The sequence below is a fragment of the Phocoena sinus genome, chromosome 6 (genome assembly GCF_008692025.1).
Source record: "Phocoena sinus isolate mPhoSin1 chromosome 6, mPhoSin1.pri, whole genome shotgun sequence".
NCBI classification, from domain to species: domain Eukaryota; kingdom Metazoa; phylum Chordata; class Mammalia; order Artiodactyla; family Phocoenidae; genus Phocoena; species Phocoena sinus.
This window is the reverse complement of record NC_045768.1, coordinates 65,542,893-65,559,830: the sequence shown is the minus strand read 5'-3', so window position 1 is coordinate 65,559,830 and position 16,938 is coordinate 65,542,893. Positions and strand designations below refer to the sequence as shown.

Here is a 16,938-nt window from a genome sequence, read left to right as displayed (position 1 = left end):
CTAACAACTACACTCTTAACTTTAAAAAAATGAAAAAATATGTCAATAAAATACTTACACAATGTTTGTAGCAATTTTATTTACAATAGCCAAAAACTGGAAGAAAGACAAGTATCCATCAATTCACAATTTATCAAATTGTGGTATAATTATAAAATGGAATACTACTCAACTATAAAAAAGAATGAACTACTGATAAACACAACAACAGGATGAATATCAAAAAACATGTTGAGTGAAATAAGCCAACCACCAAAGACTACATACTGAATGATTCCATTGAGATGAAATTCTAGAACAAATGAAAGTAATCTATGATGATAGGTATGAGAACAATGGTTGCCTATGGAGAGTGGAAACTGACTGGAAAAGGTCACAAAAGCACTTTCTGAGGTAATGAAAATCGTTAAGTATTCAATGGGGTGATGGGTAGATGGGTGCTTACATTGATCAATCATCGACTGGTACACTTAAGATCTGTTCATTTCACTGCATATCCATGTTACCTCTAAAAAAATTATTTAGGTCTTTTATATTACAGTGGTAGAAAGTGCAGAACATATCACATGGCACCGTGCATGTAGTGAACAAAAGGCCACTCTTAGAGAATGTATGAATTCATTCAAATTCATAAAGAAAGGCTTAATTTCATATAGGGTCCAAATGCTTGGGAAAACAGAATGGTCTTATTTTAAGCAATCTGAAACTGTTGGCTACTATTTAAAATTTGGTTTCTGGAGAAATAAGGAGATTGGTTCAAGATGGCGGAGTAGAAGGACGCGCTCTCACTCCCTCTTGCAAGAGCACCAGAATCACAACTAACTGCTGAACAGTCATCAATAGGAAGACACTGGAACTCACCAAAAAAGATACCCCACATCCAAAGACAAAGGAAAAGCCACAATGAGATGGTAGGAGGGGCGCAATCACAATAAAATCAAATCCCATAACTGCTGGGTGGGTGACTCACAAACTGGAGAACACTTACACCACAGAAGTCTGCCCACTGGAGGGAAGGTTCTGAGCCCCATGTTAGGCTTCCCAACCTGGGGGTCCGACAAGGGAAGGAGGAATTCCTAGAGAATCATACTTTGAAGGCTAGCGGGATTTGACTGCAGGACTTCGACAGCACTGGGGGAAACAGAGACTCCATTCTTGGAGGGCACACACAAAGTAGTGTGCACATAGGGTCCAAGGGGAAGGAGCAGTGACCTCATAGGGGCCTGAATCAGACCTATCTCCTAGAGTTGGAGGGTCTCCTGCAGAGGCAGGGGGTGGTTGTGTCTCACAGTGAGGACAAGGACACTGGAAGCAGAAATTCTGTGAAGTATTCCTTGAAGTGAGCTCTCCCAGAGTCCACCATTAGCCCCACCAAGGCGCCTGTGGGACTCAGGCCAAACAATCAACAGGGAGGGAACTCAGCCCCACCCATCAGCAGACAAGCAGATTAAAGTTTCACTGAGCTCTGCCCACCAGAGCAAAACCCAGCTCTACCCAACACCAGTCCCAAGAGGCTTGCACAATCCTCTTAGATAGCCTCATCCACCAGACGGCAGAAAGCGGAAGCAAGAAGAACTACAATCCTGCAGCCTGTGGAACAAAAACCGCATTCACAGATAGATAGACAAGATGAAAAGGCAGAGGGCTATGTACCAGATGAAGGAACAAGATAAAACCCCAGAAAAGCAACTAAATGAAGTGGAGATAGGCAGCTTTCCAGAAAAAGAATTCAAAATAATGATAGTGAAGATGATCCAGGACTTCAGAAAAAGAATGGAGACAAAGTTCGAGAAGATGCAAAAACTGTTTAATGAAGACCTGGAAGAATTAAAGAACAAACAAACAGAGGTGAACAATACAATTACTGAAATGAAAAACACACTAGAAGCAATCAATAGCAGAATAACTGAGGCAGAAGAATGGATAAGTCACCTGGTGGACAAAACGGTGGAATTCACTGCTGCAAAGAATAAAGAAAAAAGAATGAAAAGAAATGAAGACAGCCTAAGAGACCCCTGGGACAACATTAAATTAAGAGACCTTTGCACCAACACTCAAATCACAGGGGTCCCAGAAGAAGAAGAGAAAGGGTCTGGGAAAATATTTGAAGAGATTATAGTTGAAAACTTCCCTAACATGGGAAAGGCAATAGTCAATCAAGTTCGGGAAGCATGGAGAGTCCCAGGCAGGATACACCCAAGGAGAAACACGCTGAGACACACAGCAATCTCACTGACAAAAATTAAAGACAAAGAAAAATTATTAAAAGCAACAAGGGAAAAACGACAAATAAGATACAAGGGAATTCCCACAAAGTTAACAGCTGATTTCTCAGCAGAAACTCTACAAGCCAGAAGGGAGTGGCATGATATATTTAAAGTGATGAAAGGGAAGAACCTACAACCAAGATTACTCTACCTGGCAAGGACTGCATTCAGATTCAATGGAGAAATCAAAAGCTTTACAAACAAGCAAAAGCTAAGAGAATTCAGCATGACCAAACAAGCTCTAAAGCAAATGCTAAAGGAACTTCTCTAAGTGGGAAACACAAGAGGAGAAAAGCACCTAAAAAAACAAACCCAAAACAATTAAGAAAATGGTAAAAGGAACATACATATCAATAATTACTGTAAATGTGAATGGATTAAATACACCAATCAAAAGACAAGGCTCACTGAATGGATACAAACACAAGACGCATATATATGCTGTCTACAAGAGACCCACTTCAGACCTAGGGACACATACAGACTGAAAGTGAGGGGATGGAAAAAGATATTCCATGCAAATGGAAAACAAAAGAAAGCTGGAGTAGCAATACTCATACCAGATAAAATAGACTTTAAAATAAAGAATGTTACAAGAGACAAGGAAGGACACTACATGATGATCAGGGGCTCAAGCCAAGAAGAAGATATATCAATTATAAATATATACACACCCAACACAGAAGCACCTCAATACATAAGGCAAACGCTAACAGCTATAAAAGAGGATATCAACAGGAACAATATAATAGTGGGGGACTTTATACCTCAATTACACCAATGGACAGATCATCCAGACAGAAAATAAATAAGGAAACACAAGCTTTAAATGACACAATAGACCAGATAGATCTAATTGATATTTATAAGACATTCCACCAAAAAGTGGCACAATACACTTTCTTCTCAAGTGCACATGGAACATTCTCCAGGACAGATCACAACTTGGGTCACAAAAAAACCCTCGGTAAACTTAAGAAAATGGAAATCATATGAAGCACCTTTTCTGAACACAACGCTATAAGATTAGAAATTAATTACAGGGAAAAAAACGTAAAAAACACTAACACATGGAAGCTAAACAACCAAGAGATCACTGAATAAATCAAAGAGGAAATAAAAAAATACCTAGAGGGCTTCCCTGGTGGCGCAGTGGTTGAGAGTCCGCCTGCCGATGCAGGGGACGTGGGTTCGTGCCCCAGTCCGGGAGGACCCCACATGCCACAGAGCGGCTGGGTCCGTGAGCCATGGCCGCTGAGCCTGCACATCCAGAGCCTGTGCTCCGCGACGGGAGAGGCCACAGCAGTGAGAGGCCCGTGTACCACAAAAAAAAAAACCAAAAAAACCTAGAGACAAATGACAATGAAAATATGACAATCCAAAACCTATGGGATGCAGCAAAAGCAGTTCTAAGAGGGAAGTTTATAGCAATACATTCCTTCCTCAAGAAACAAGAAAACTCTCAAATAAACAATCTAACCTTACACCCAAAGGAACTATAGAAAGAAGAACAAACAAAACCCAAAGTTAGCAGAAGGAAAGAAATCATAAAGATCAGAGCAGAAATAAATGAAATAGAAACAAAGAAAACAATAGCAAAGATCAATAAAACTAAAAGCTGGTTCTTTGAGAAGATAAACAAAGTTGATAAACCATTGGCCAGACTCATCAAGAAAAAGAGGGAGAGGACTCAAATCAATAAAATGAGAAATGAAAAAGAAGTTACAACAGACAGTGCAGAAATACAAAGCATCCTAAGAGACTACTACAAGCAACTCTATGCCAGTAAAATGGACAACCTGGAAGAAATGAACAAATTCTTAGAAAGGTATCACCTTCCAAGACTGAACCAGGAAGAAATAGAAAATATGAACAGACCAATCACAAGTAATGAAATTGAAACTGTGATTAAAAATCCAGGACCAGATGGCTTCACAGGTGAATTCTATCAAACATTTAGAGAAGAGCTAATACCTGTCCTTTTCAAACTCTTCCAAAAAATTGCAGAGGAAGGAACACTCACAAACTCATTCTATGAGGCCACCATAACCCTAATACCAAAACTAGACAAAGGTGTCACAAAATAAGAAAATTACAGACCAATATCACTGATGAATATAGATGCAAAAATCCTCAACAAAATACTAGCAAACAGAATCCAACAACACATTAAAAGGATCATACACCATGATCAAGTGGGATTAATCCCTGCGATGCAAGAATTCTTCAATATATGTAAATCAATCAATGTGATACACCATATTAACAAACTGAAGAATAAAAACCATACGATCATCTCAATAGACGCAGAAAAAGCTTTTGACAAAATTCAACACCGATTTATGATAAAAACTCTCCGGAAAGTGGGCATAGAGGGAAACTACCTCAACATAATAAAGGCCATATATGACAACCCACAGCAAACATCATTCTCAATGGTGAAAAACTGAAAGCATTTCCTCTAAGATCAGGAAAAAGACAAGGTGGCCCACTCTCACCACAATTATTCAACATAGTTTTGGAAGTTTTAGCCACAGCATTCAGAGAAGAAAAAGAAATAAAAGGAATCTAAATCAGAAAAGTAGTAAAACTGTCACTGTTTGCAGATGACATGATCCTATACATAGAGAACCCTAAAGATGCCACCAGAAAACTACTAAAACTAATCAATGAATTTGGTAAGATTCCAGGATACAAATTTAATGCACAGAAATCTCTTGCCTTCCTATACACTAACAACGAAAGATCAGAAAGAGAAATTAAGGAAACACTCCCATTCACCATTGCAACAAAAGAATAAAATACCTAGGAATAAACCTACCTAAAGAGGTAAAAGACCTGTACTCAGAAAATTGTAAGACACTGATGAAAGAAATCAAAGATGACACAATCAGATGGAGAGATATACCATGTTCTTGGATTGGAAGAATCAACACTGTGAAAATGACTATACTAACCAAAGCTATCTACAGATTCAAAGCAATCCCTATCAAATTACCAAGGGCATTTTTTACAGAACTAGAACAAAAAATCTTCAAATTTGTATGGAGACTGAAAAGACCCCGAATAGCCAAAGCAGTCTTGAGGGACAAAAATGGAGCTGGAGTAATCAGAATCCCTGACTTCAGACTATACTACAAAGCTACAGTCATGAAGACAATACAGTACTGGCACAAAAACAGAAATATAGATCAATGGAAGAGGATAGAAAGCCCAGAGATAAACCCACACACCTATGGTCAATTAATCTATGACAAAGGAGGCAAGAGTATACAATGGAGAAAAGATAGCCTCTTCAATAAGTGATGCTGGGAAAACTGGACAGCTACATGTAAAAGAATGAAATTAGAACACTCCCTAACACCATACACAAAAATAAACTCAAAATGGATTAGAGACCTAAATATAAGCCCGGACACTATGAAACTCTTAGAGGAAAATATAGGAAGAACACTGTTTCACATAAATCACAGCAAGACCATTTTTGACCCACCTCCTAGAAGTAAAAACAAAAATAAACAAATGGGACCTAATGAAACTTAACGAGCTTTTGCACAACAAAGGAAATGATAAACAAGATGAAAAGACAACCCTCAGAATGGGAGAAAATATTTGCAAACGAGTCAACAAAGGATTAATCTCCAAAATATATAAACAGCTCATGCAGCTCAATATTAAAAGAACAAACAACCCCATTAAAAAATAGGCAAGAGACCTATATAGACATTTCTCCAAAGAAGAAATACAGATGGCCGAGAAGCACTTGAAAAGCTGCTCAACATCACTAATCATTAGAGAAATGCAAATCAAAACTACAATGAGGTATCACCTCACACCAGTTAGAATGGTCATCATCAAAAAATCTACAAACAATAAATGCTGGAGAGGGTGTGGTGAAAAGGGAACCCTCCTGCACCGTTGGTGGGAATGTAAATTGATACAGCCACTATAAAGAACAGTATGGAGGTTCCTTAAAAAACTAAAAATAGAATTACCATATGACCCAGCAATCCCACTACTGGGCATATACCCTGAGAAAACCATAATTCAAAAAGACACATGCAGGGCTTCCCTGGTGGCGCAGCGGTTGAGAGTCCGCCTGCCAATGCAGGGGACGCTGGTTCGTGCCCTGGTCCGGGAAGATCCCACGTGCCGCGGAGTGGCTGGGCCCATGAGCCATGGCCACTGAGCCTGCGTGGCCGGAGCCTGTGCTCTGCAACGGGAGAGGCCACAGCAGTGAGAGGCCCGCGTACCGCAAAAAAACAAACAAAAAGAAAAAAAAAGACACATGCACCTCAGTGTTCATTGCAGCACTATTTACAATAGCCAGGTCATGGAAGCAACCTAAATGACATCAACAGACAAATGGATAAAGAAGATGTGGTACATGTATACAATGGAATATTTCTCCGCCATAAAAATGGAACAAAATTGGGTCATTTGCAGAGAGGTTGATGGACCTAGAGACTGTCATACAGAGTGAAGTAAGTCAGAAAGAGAAAAACAAATATTGTATATGAACGCATATATGTGGAATCTAGAAAAATGGCAAAGATGAACCAGTTTGCAAAGCAGAAATAAAGACACAGATGCAGAGAACAAACGTACGGACACCAAGGGGGTAAAGTGGGTGGTGGGGAGGCATGATGGTGGTGGATGAATTGGGAGATTGGGATTGACATGTATATACTAATATGTATAAAACAGGTAACCAATAAGAACCTGCTGTATAAAAAATAAATAAATAAAATTCAAAAGAAAAAGGAAAAAAAATTTAAAGTGAACAACAAAATAAATAAATAAAAATAAAGTAAAATAAGATGCGGTTTCCTTTTTTAATTAGACTTGCCAAGATAAGCATGAGTGGATCAAATAAAGAAGATATATACTGAATCAAGTATGGGAAAAATATACAGCCTTCTGGTTTCTAAGTATCTTATCTTGAGAACAAGTGACCTATTATTAAATGCAATACACAAAAAAGTACACACTATCTTTGTTATTCCTCATTGGGCAGGGGTGACAGTTAACCATATAAATTATGTTGACAATATTTTGTACTGGAAAAAAATATGGTTCTGTTAACTACCCATAATTTCTGTTCTCAATCGAATCCAACATAGAGGACATATTATATCTCACAGACAATAGTTTGCTATAGGGTCTACAACTACAACTCTAGTCCTTCAACAATGTTAGGAGGTATGACAAATTTCAACCCCACATGAATTAAAATGATGGTTCACATAGAAACCCCACGAATGGAATAAGTTGGATCAAAGGGTATCTACACTAAAACAGACAATATTTTACCAAAGTTTCTTAACCTTTATTTCTAAAATAAGGGAAATAGGGGCTTCCCTGGTAGTGCAGTGGTTGAGAGTCCGCCTGCCGATGCAGGGGACACGGGTTCGTGCCCCGGTCCGGGAAGATCCCACATGCCACGGAGCGGCTGGGCCCGTGAGCCATGGCCCCTGAGCCTGCGCGTCCAGAGCCTGTGCTCCGCAACGGGAGAGGCCATGGCAGTGAGAGGCCCGCGTACCGCAAAAAAAAATAATAATAAAATAAAATAAGGGAAATACAATTTTAGTATTTAATTGATCCACATATTCTAGGATGTTTTAACCAGAAACCCATCTACTTCCAAACTTAAATAAAAGACAATCCATAATACACCAGAGTACACACAGGCCCATTGTGTGTGTGTGTGTGTTTGCATGATCACATGTATGTGTACCTAACAAGCAAGTTCTGTGTGATTCTCCAAAGTTGTAACTGACTTGCCATGGGTACTGAAAGAAAACACTTGTAAGTAAAAGACTGAGCATTCCATTTTAAAGCTCTTTGTGGAAGTAGCGTACCTGTGCCCTCTTTTGTACCTCCAGGAGGAGTTCGGAGTACTGCAGCTCCAGTTCCTTCTTTTGCTTGTGCCAGCAGCTCTCCTGGGCTTTGATCTGCTCTGCCACTTTGTTAAAGGTGTCTTCCTGGGTTTGCTGAAGCTCTCTCATCGTATCAGACTTGTTTTTACAGATATACTCTAGATGACTTATCTAAATGGGGAAATGCAACAAATAAGATAGGCTCACAAACAAGTCCTTTGTATCATCTCCCCCAAAAGCTATTCCAGAATTTTCTACTACATTTTATTCCTTAAGATCATATAAAAATTTTAAGTTAAAATGAAAAAAAATTAAGAAACAGGAATTAGTAGAACAAAATTATATTTTAGCAGAAAATGTGTGAATTGCATGTATAGATGACATCTATTCTTTTTCTCTAATAAAGTTACTTATTCTATAATCAACTTTACTGAGAAAATTAAGAAGAATATTTTAACCTCTAGAAGCAAAGCTCAAACTGTTCAGATACCTCAATGGGAAAGAAGTATTTAAATGAGATTTACAAATCTACAAACATTTTACATATAACAAAGAAGAATGTTCCGACCATTTTTTATTTCACATTCAAAACACTGGAGAGAAAATCCTCATCATCTAATGTGTATGACAATTAATGATGTTTGAAACTACGAAAAACTATTGAAACACAATACCATCTCAGAGGATTAAAACATGTACTCATTTTCATTATCAGTACTTTTCATATCCGTCATACACATAGTCACAATCAAGAACAGCATCTCCACTTCTCACAATTTATTCCCTCATTTCCTCAATCCTACTTCTCAGTGCCTATGATTGTTTGCCAATCAGACCAAGACAAAATGCTCTTACTCTAAAACTGGGCCGAGATGCTGATTACTTCAACAGAAGTAATGAAAAAAAAACTTACGGAACAGTTTTTCTCTCTGTGTCCCTTAAGAGCAAATGTCACTGCAACTAAGATCTGGAAACTAGATCACATAAATATAGTTCTGACTAGTTCAATAGACCTGGGATAAGAATCAATACCTTAAATGGAGGAATACATTGGACTGCTAAGCCACTTTCATTTTCAATAACCAAAACGAGGTTTTTAAATTTTTTTTGGAAAGACTGAATTCCTAGATTTGTGAATGATAAAGGCACCATAATAGTCTACTGTTTTCTCCTACAACATATCCTTCTTACATTCTAAAGCACTGAATGGGTTTTGCAATATACAGTTTGTTATATTACAAGAAATATCATAAGTTTTAAATTTTAAGTGCTTTTAAAGTAACACCTCATTATTTCCTGAGCAAAGAATTTTAAGATCATGTTTTGAATAACTGTATCTTGTTTCTATTTTATGCTAACATAAAGTGTTGGTTTATTAATGTAAATGACTAAGTTCTTTGAATTGCTTCATCAGTAAGATTAATTTATTTTCTTTTAATTAGGTCCCTGTGGCTAACACTGGCTAGCAGTATTAGCATGTCCTGAACAGAAAGTGGAGCTCAGAGACTTCATACAGACTTCAGTCACATTTACATGCCCATAGCAATGGCATCAAACTGAGTTGTAGACAAGCCATAATTAATGGTATTGAATTATTAACACCCAAATTCTTTTTGAAATAAGATGAATGTCAGCCCCTCTTAATGATACTGTGATGTGGACAAATGTCACTGAATTTAATAGAGGTATCTGGTGCCTGAGGACAGTTACCTTCTCATTAGCCCTGTTGAGGTCTACGATCAGGGTATCAACATTCTCCTGCAAAACTGCACAAAGCTCAGACCAAGAGAATTTATCCAGCATGCCTTCTGGTTGTTTTATGAGCACAGAGCCTGCTATCAAGTGCTGATACAACGTATGAAGGAAGGTTAGCTTCTCCTACAAGAAAAAAAGAAATTAAATCCAGTATATAAACACCGTAAGAAGTAAAACACGTAAGATACATGGTGAAGAATTTATTTCAAAAATCCTGGAAAGAAATGAAGATACTCAAGTATCAGAACATTGCCATTTTGGTGACTTTTTTTACATTCAAAATTAAGCATCAGGCAGAAACTTGAAATTGCTTACATTTATTTTCAAAACCAAAATCTCAAGTCAGGAAGCCAGAAGACCCGGGTTCTGACACCAGCTCTGCTACTGCTAAGGACGTGATCTGAGTAAGTGTCTGTTCAGACCTCACCTTCCCCAGCTGTAACATGAGGTATCTGGACTAGTTGTTTCTAAGCCCTTGTAACTGGAACTTAGTATGGTAATTCTATAATTTCATATTTACATTTACCAAAAAAGATGTTACTTAAGTCAAAAAATATAAAGAGAAGAGCGTTACCCAGCTCTGTTGAAGAGAAAGTTATACCAATATCTGTACTTTACATGGACACAAGTATTCAGCTTTCCTCCTCCTCCAGAGATTCCAGTTTACTTACCACTTACAGGAAATCTATCCCAAGCCCCCTAGGCAAAGCAGACAGTGATATGAAAGAGGTGGAAGATGGGCTCATTTTTCTTCCCCACTTAGAAGTTCATACCGTATTTGGCACACTGGGCATTTGTAGGTGTTTAAATATTACAAAGTTAACAGTCCAAAAAATGGACATAGCTGCCCAAGATATACTTCCAAAACTGTCCAATTAAAAATATGTTTAAAAAATCCTTTAAAATTATATTGCCATTGTCATAGTTAAACCATCCATTGTTTAATGGCCTAGAAACTCTATACTGCAGATTCAGTAAAAAGCTGATCCCATCTTGAACACACAAGGAGAGTTTACTTACTAAAATACTAAATGGCTCTCTTTATAAGGCATTTCATCTATAAAGTCAAAGAATGGAACTCAAGACAAGGTAATTGTGAGGCTGCAAAATGAGTATTTTATGTAGATAAAATAAGTTCCCTCAAGATTTTTTAACAGATCAGCAGGAAAACTTTTAAAAGAAGAAAATTTAAGAGGAAAAAATAGGAATTCTAATCTTCCAGATAAGAAAAACTGAATGTAGTATACGTAAAGGTTTTATAGTTAGAAATTGTGGTGAAAGTTTTCCAATATATATAAAATTGTGCATCTTTAATTCTCCCTGTATGTCACCTTAGTTTTTTTCCAAATATAACAATTTAAAAACCAAAAAATTTGAATATGTAGTTATATCCACAAACTTCAGTTAGGATATCAGAAGAGTCTTCATAAATATGCTATGTCTTTTTCTTTTTTAAGCAATTAAAGATGTCTTTTGTGTTTTCAACTAAGTTGAGATGTTTAAAAATCTTATTAAATATAACTAACCAAACAGAATATTCAGGCACTAAAAATCGTTCCTCTCCACATTTTGCCAAGTGATCGAGTTCTTCCGAAAGGGTAATTCATTGTGTTGCCATCATGTCCTTTTCGCTTGGGCTGTGATGAACCATGCATGATAATCATCCATTTGGCGTGAAAAGAGAATCTCAAGATCCAAAATCAATTCACACATGTTGAACCCAACCACAATGCTGTAGACATGCTGACTTTACAATACAGTCAGGCTTCTAGTTTCCTTTACTTTAATCATTATCTGATGTGTAGAACAATTCCAGCCCCTTCATGTGGACACAATTTAAATCCCAGACTGTAAGAAGAGTGGAAAGAATGTTTCCTTTTTACTCTCTTGGCATTCATGTTCGTATTTGTTGGAGTAATGAACTCAATATGCAGGACGACTCAGATAAACTAGTTCCACACTAGCTAGACTAGCTCTACCTCCCATGGGTAAAAGAAAATATAAGATAATAATTCTACTCACACAGGCTCATACAGTTATATAAAAGTTTGTCATAATATTTTAAGAAGCCATTAATAAATTAACACAGAGAGGTAACTCTCAAGGGCATCCAAATAAACTTTTAACTTTGTGGGACTTGTATTTTTCTAAATTTTGTTTAATATCCTACAATTATAAAGAGTAAGGTGACTGTCTATTAAAGTAGATATTATTCCTGTTTTGCAAATAAGGAAACAAAGATGTGGAGAGACCAAGCTATGTGGCTTGTCCATATTCACAGTTTGTAAATAAAAGTACCTCTATCCATGTCAATTCTTTCTGATTACAAAAAAGATTCTTTCCACCATGGCAGGCTACTAAACTACTGAAATAAAAAATAATTTTGTCATTGGCAAACAGGACTGTTAGGAGCATAGCTACTTGGGATAGGATGTTCTAATAGCGAAAATTACTTGTACAAATGATAAAAGGGTTAAACTACTTTATTTCTCTCTCAAAATAGGATCATACAAGAGTAATGGAATGACTGATTTTGCAGCTGGCATGAACATTTCAAAATAGCTCAGAAGAATTTTTTGAATTAAATCAAATAAGAATAAAAACAGACACTTGACAGATGTAAACTTCTAAAACTGAGATTAGTGCAAGGCCTTTCCTGACAGTCATCTTGTCTCAGGTAATACCTCGATATCCTTATGGAAAGTCTGGGAAAGCTTCTGCAGCTCACTTTCAGATTGGGCTGCTCGCGCCTTTTCTTTCTCCCAACAGTGCAGCACATTTTGTAGTTCCACTTTTAAAGTGCTTATTTGAGCCTCTCTGTCTGCACATTTAGTGCGTAAATGACTTAACTCTTTATTGACATCAGCCAATTTATCCTGAAGGTACTGTTGGAGACACCAAATAAAGAGATTGTATCAAGATGATAACATTTAAATATAAAATGTTAATTACTTACTCCAAAAAGCTCTTTGAGAGTTTTCCTTTCAACTCATTATAAGACTATAACTTGGTAGCCCAAAAAATTTTTTAAACTTGTAAATAACATTTTAAAAATAAATCTCTTACATTTACTATAAGAACATTTACTTCCCAATGACATTCCAAATACCAATAGAAATCTCAAATATGTGACATAAAATTCTGCTGAACTATTTACTCCTTACCCTTAACAAATTCTACTCAAGTATGTCCATGACAAACGACATGAACCAACACCAAAAAATCCCAACTCTGAACGTTGGATTAGTAAAATTTTGCAAAAATGTAGTACATAAGACCAGCACAGAAAATAAAATAAATTGTTGCCCTAGACCTTAGCCAGGTGTGGTCACAGCCCACTACTAGGCATGATGTACTAAAAACAACGGCTCCACCCCAAAATGGTGAAAACTGAACCCAAATACTGATGTGCTATGTAAAATATGCTGAATGTGTATCTAAGGCTGGATATCAAATCTTAAATGATTTTTTGAATCTATGGTATTATAATTAAATCTGGGAAATGAATTTTTCCTTTAATCAAAACAATTTCCAATCAAGTTTTATTTTTTTAATGAAAAAACATTCTTCTTACTTTGACCAACAACAAAAAAAGTTTTTAATTGTATCTAAACATACTTAATCAAAAATAGGAAGATATATTTTCAGATATCTCTACTTAAAAATATTCCCTAAAAAAAAAAATTCCCTAAATAATTATATTTGTTTCTTAATAAAAAAGGAAAAAGTTATTCTAAATCACAATACCTTTATATTTTTAGCATGAGATTCTACCTTCTGTTTGGTAGACTCAAGTTCATTAGATGTCTTTTCCTTAGCATGATTCATGTTGCTTAGCTGATGAAAGAAAACGTAAGTAAACTTTTAAAATATTTTTCAACGGTGGGTAACTCAAAAGCTAATCTTTAAACGTTTTTTATGCAATTACTTAAATACAAATTTTTTATAGTAATTCAGAGACTTAAAAAATTATTTCTTTTGGTTATCTATGTAATTTCTGTCCCAAGTTCACATGGCTAAAAAGAAAAGAAAGCATTCAAGCTTAAAATGTCGGTAATGTTATTGTGTTTTTACTAGATATCTGGATAAAGGATTTCATTCTTACTGTAAACAAATACAACTTTATTCTTAAAATCCTACTGGACCAAAATGCCAGAAGCAATGGTATCTATACAGAAAGAAGAAAGGACAGACCAGAAGACTGTTCTTTCTACATCACGAGAATATTCACTGGTCTCTCAGTCCATATGACAACTTCAGGGTCGGTCACATGCTGTCCTACTGGGAAGGCTTGTGGCAGGTCATCAGTTGGTCCTGCTCCGCTTGTGATTTATTTTCTTTGACAGTTCATTCTTCTTTCTGTCAGACTGCTCTTTTTGCTTTCTTTGCAGCCACCCCTTGGTCTCCCCACTGCTGTCTCTGGCACTGGTTCACAACAAAGCGCATTACTAAGCCAAAGCCTGCTGAGTCGACTTTTCAACTGTGCTAAGGATCATGTGACATTCATCCTCCCAAATAACAATTCGCTGTGGGTAATATGTTCCTAGTTACCCTGCAGCTTCCAGACCTAGGCCTCAGAAGAGTTTCATAAACTACTAACAATACAGGCTGTCTTGTCTCACTGAGAGTTAGCAATGTTTGCTCTTTATAGAAATTTAATTATTTCAGTCACTTTCTTTTATGCCTTTTGAACAATTACAATTACTGAGGGCATTAAGAAGACTCACTTTTCCTTCTTTATTCACCTTAGCAAACTAAAGTAAAATATGCCTCTTCTTATGGGCAATATAAGGGTTTCAAGGCCTTTGTATTACATAAAAGAAACAGATAAACAGAGGGATAAACACTAAATTCCATGCTATGTGGATTGTCTTTGGTTGGAACAATTGTTTGTTGCTTTGCTAACTAACTGTGTTTAATGTAGTTACTTCATATTCTCTAATTTAACAAGATGTAACTAAATAAACTCTTCAATTTTTAAAGCACAAATTCATAAAACATTTTAATACCCAAGAAAATTATCAACCCACAAGTTAAACAATACAAAAGAGAAGATAAATAAAAGCATGAGCTTTTTCAATCAGGAAACTAAAAACCTCCAAGCTACATCAAACAGATATTTGTTTTTAAAACCTTCTAATGCTTTACTCCCTTTAGAGAATTCACACTAATTTCTTTTTTATTGACTTCTACAATTTGTAGAACTCCTAAGCCAAAATGCTGGCAAACCCTGAATCTCCAGTACCTATTCTAAATTTCATAAAAACACATTAACATTTAAATATAACATATATTAACTAAGTGAGTTGCATAACTCTTTTGTTAAATTAAAATAGATAAATTATGAAGACCAAGAAGTGACAGTCTTTATAACTTTGAAAATAGTAGTGTGACAGAAGAGAGAGTGAGACCCGACTTTAGGCCACACTTAAAGAAAGAACAGTGACAGACAACTTGTTATTTTTTGTATCTGTGAAGCTGTCAAATCAACATTCCCAATACTTTTGACCTTTGTAACAAGCAAGTAATACGTACTGCTGCAGGCCGAAGGCTATGTGTGTGGAGCCAAACAGTGCAAGTGTTACCTCATTAGATGCATCTTCCAGCTTGTTCTGGTAATCTGTCAAGGTACGCCTCAAACTCTCAAGGACAACAGAGAAGCTGGGAGGTTTATCTTTGTCCCTGTGGATGCCTAGAGAAAAATAGAGGATGAAAATATACCGTAAAAGTCGCAAAGAGACAAAAGCTAAGCAAACAGTAACAGAGGTATTACAATTAGATATAACTGAAAAGACATCATGATATACCAAGTAGAATCTTATTCTCCTAAGTATACTGCTGTATAGCCTAGTATTAATAGCTTTTCTAAACAAGTGATCAAATTAAGTTCATAATATATCAAGTCCAAATTTATGTCTACTTTGTACCTTACTATGCCCACCTTGTAGTTAGTAGTAAAGCTCTTTTTTTTTTCCTATTTCCAAGGTAACTGAAGTATTTGTACACACCTGTTATCCAACAATTAAATAAACAGTCTATACTAAACACTGTTTGGAGGAGTTACATACATTTACTTTGGTCCTTGTGTTTCTGATCAGTCAGGCCTATTTTTCTTAAACAATTTCTGAACACAAGAGCACATAATTTTCTGTTATGCTTGGAAATAATGTTCTTCAATCCTTAAAATTCTCAAGTTACAATTTGAAATAAATAATAAAAATACTATTATCTACATAGGCCACATCATGTTTCAATTAAAACCCTTAAAACTGATACTCATTGTAAAAATATGAGTATTTCCATATTATGCCCTCAAACCATTTTACTTTAGGGAGGCCATAAGTTAGTTGAGCTAATCAAGATCACATGGTCAAATGTAGCTTATTTTTAAAAATTTTTTTAAAGATTTATTATTTATTTATTTAATTCATTTTTGGCTGCATCGGGTCTTAGTTGCAGCATGCAGGATATCTGTTAAGGAACGCAGGCTCTTCATGGTGGTGCATGGGCTTCTCTCTAGTTGTGGCGTGTGGGTTTTCTCTTCTCTAGTTGTGGCGCACAGGCTCCAGGGCACGTGGGCTCTTAGTTTGCAGCATTAGGGCTCTAGTTGAGGCGTGCGAGCTCAGTAGTTGTGCACACGGGCTTAGCTGCCCCTCAGCATGTGGGATCTTAGTTGCCTGACCAGGGATCAAACCCTGGTCCCCTGCACTGTAAAGTGGATTCTTTACCACTGGACCACCAGGGAAGTCCCTCAAATGTAGTTTAAAATAGTAATCCAAAATAATCAAAAGTTTAGTTTCAAAAACCACTTTGAACTGATTGCTTATTGTACTACTCATTAACTGTTAAAAATTAAATAGCAAATTTTAAAACATACTTACTAAAATTACTTTTATTTTCCTAAATTTTCTCCCTATCATATTTTACAATCTAAATATTAATATCGATAAGAAGCATTCACAATCCCTTTTTTATTATTCATTGATTCATCCATTCAACTAATTTAATGCATTTAATGCATTCCTACTATGTATTAA

General features: G+C 36.3%; 1 protein-coding gene across 1 annotated transcript in view; it reads right to left on the bottom strand.

Moving 5' to 3' along the window:
• Positions 1–16,938, bottom strand: part of CCDC171 (coiled-coil domain containing 171) — a 362,781-nt gene that overhangs the window by 212,967 nt on the left and 132,876 nt on the right. Inside the window, exons 12-16 of the mRNA XM_032636251.1 lie at positions 15,487–15,593; positions 13,649–13,738; positions 12,586–12,786; positions 9,857–10,024; positions 8,129–8,317 (exon numbers count right to left, since the gene is read on the bottom strand). Coding sequence (XP_032492142.1) covers positions 8,129–8,317; positions 9,857–10,024; positions 12,586–12,786; positions 13,649–13,738; positions 15,487–15,593 — 755 coding nt within the window. The remainder of the gene's footprint in view (positions 1–8,128; positions 8,318–9,856; positions 10,025–12,585; positions 12,787–13,648; positions 13,739–15,486; positions 15,594–16,938) is intronic.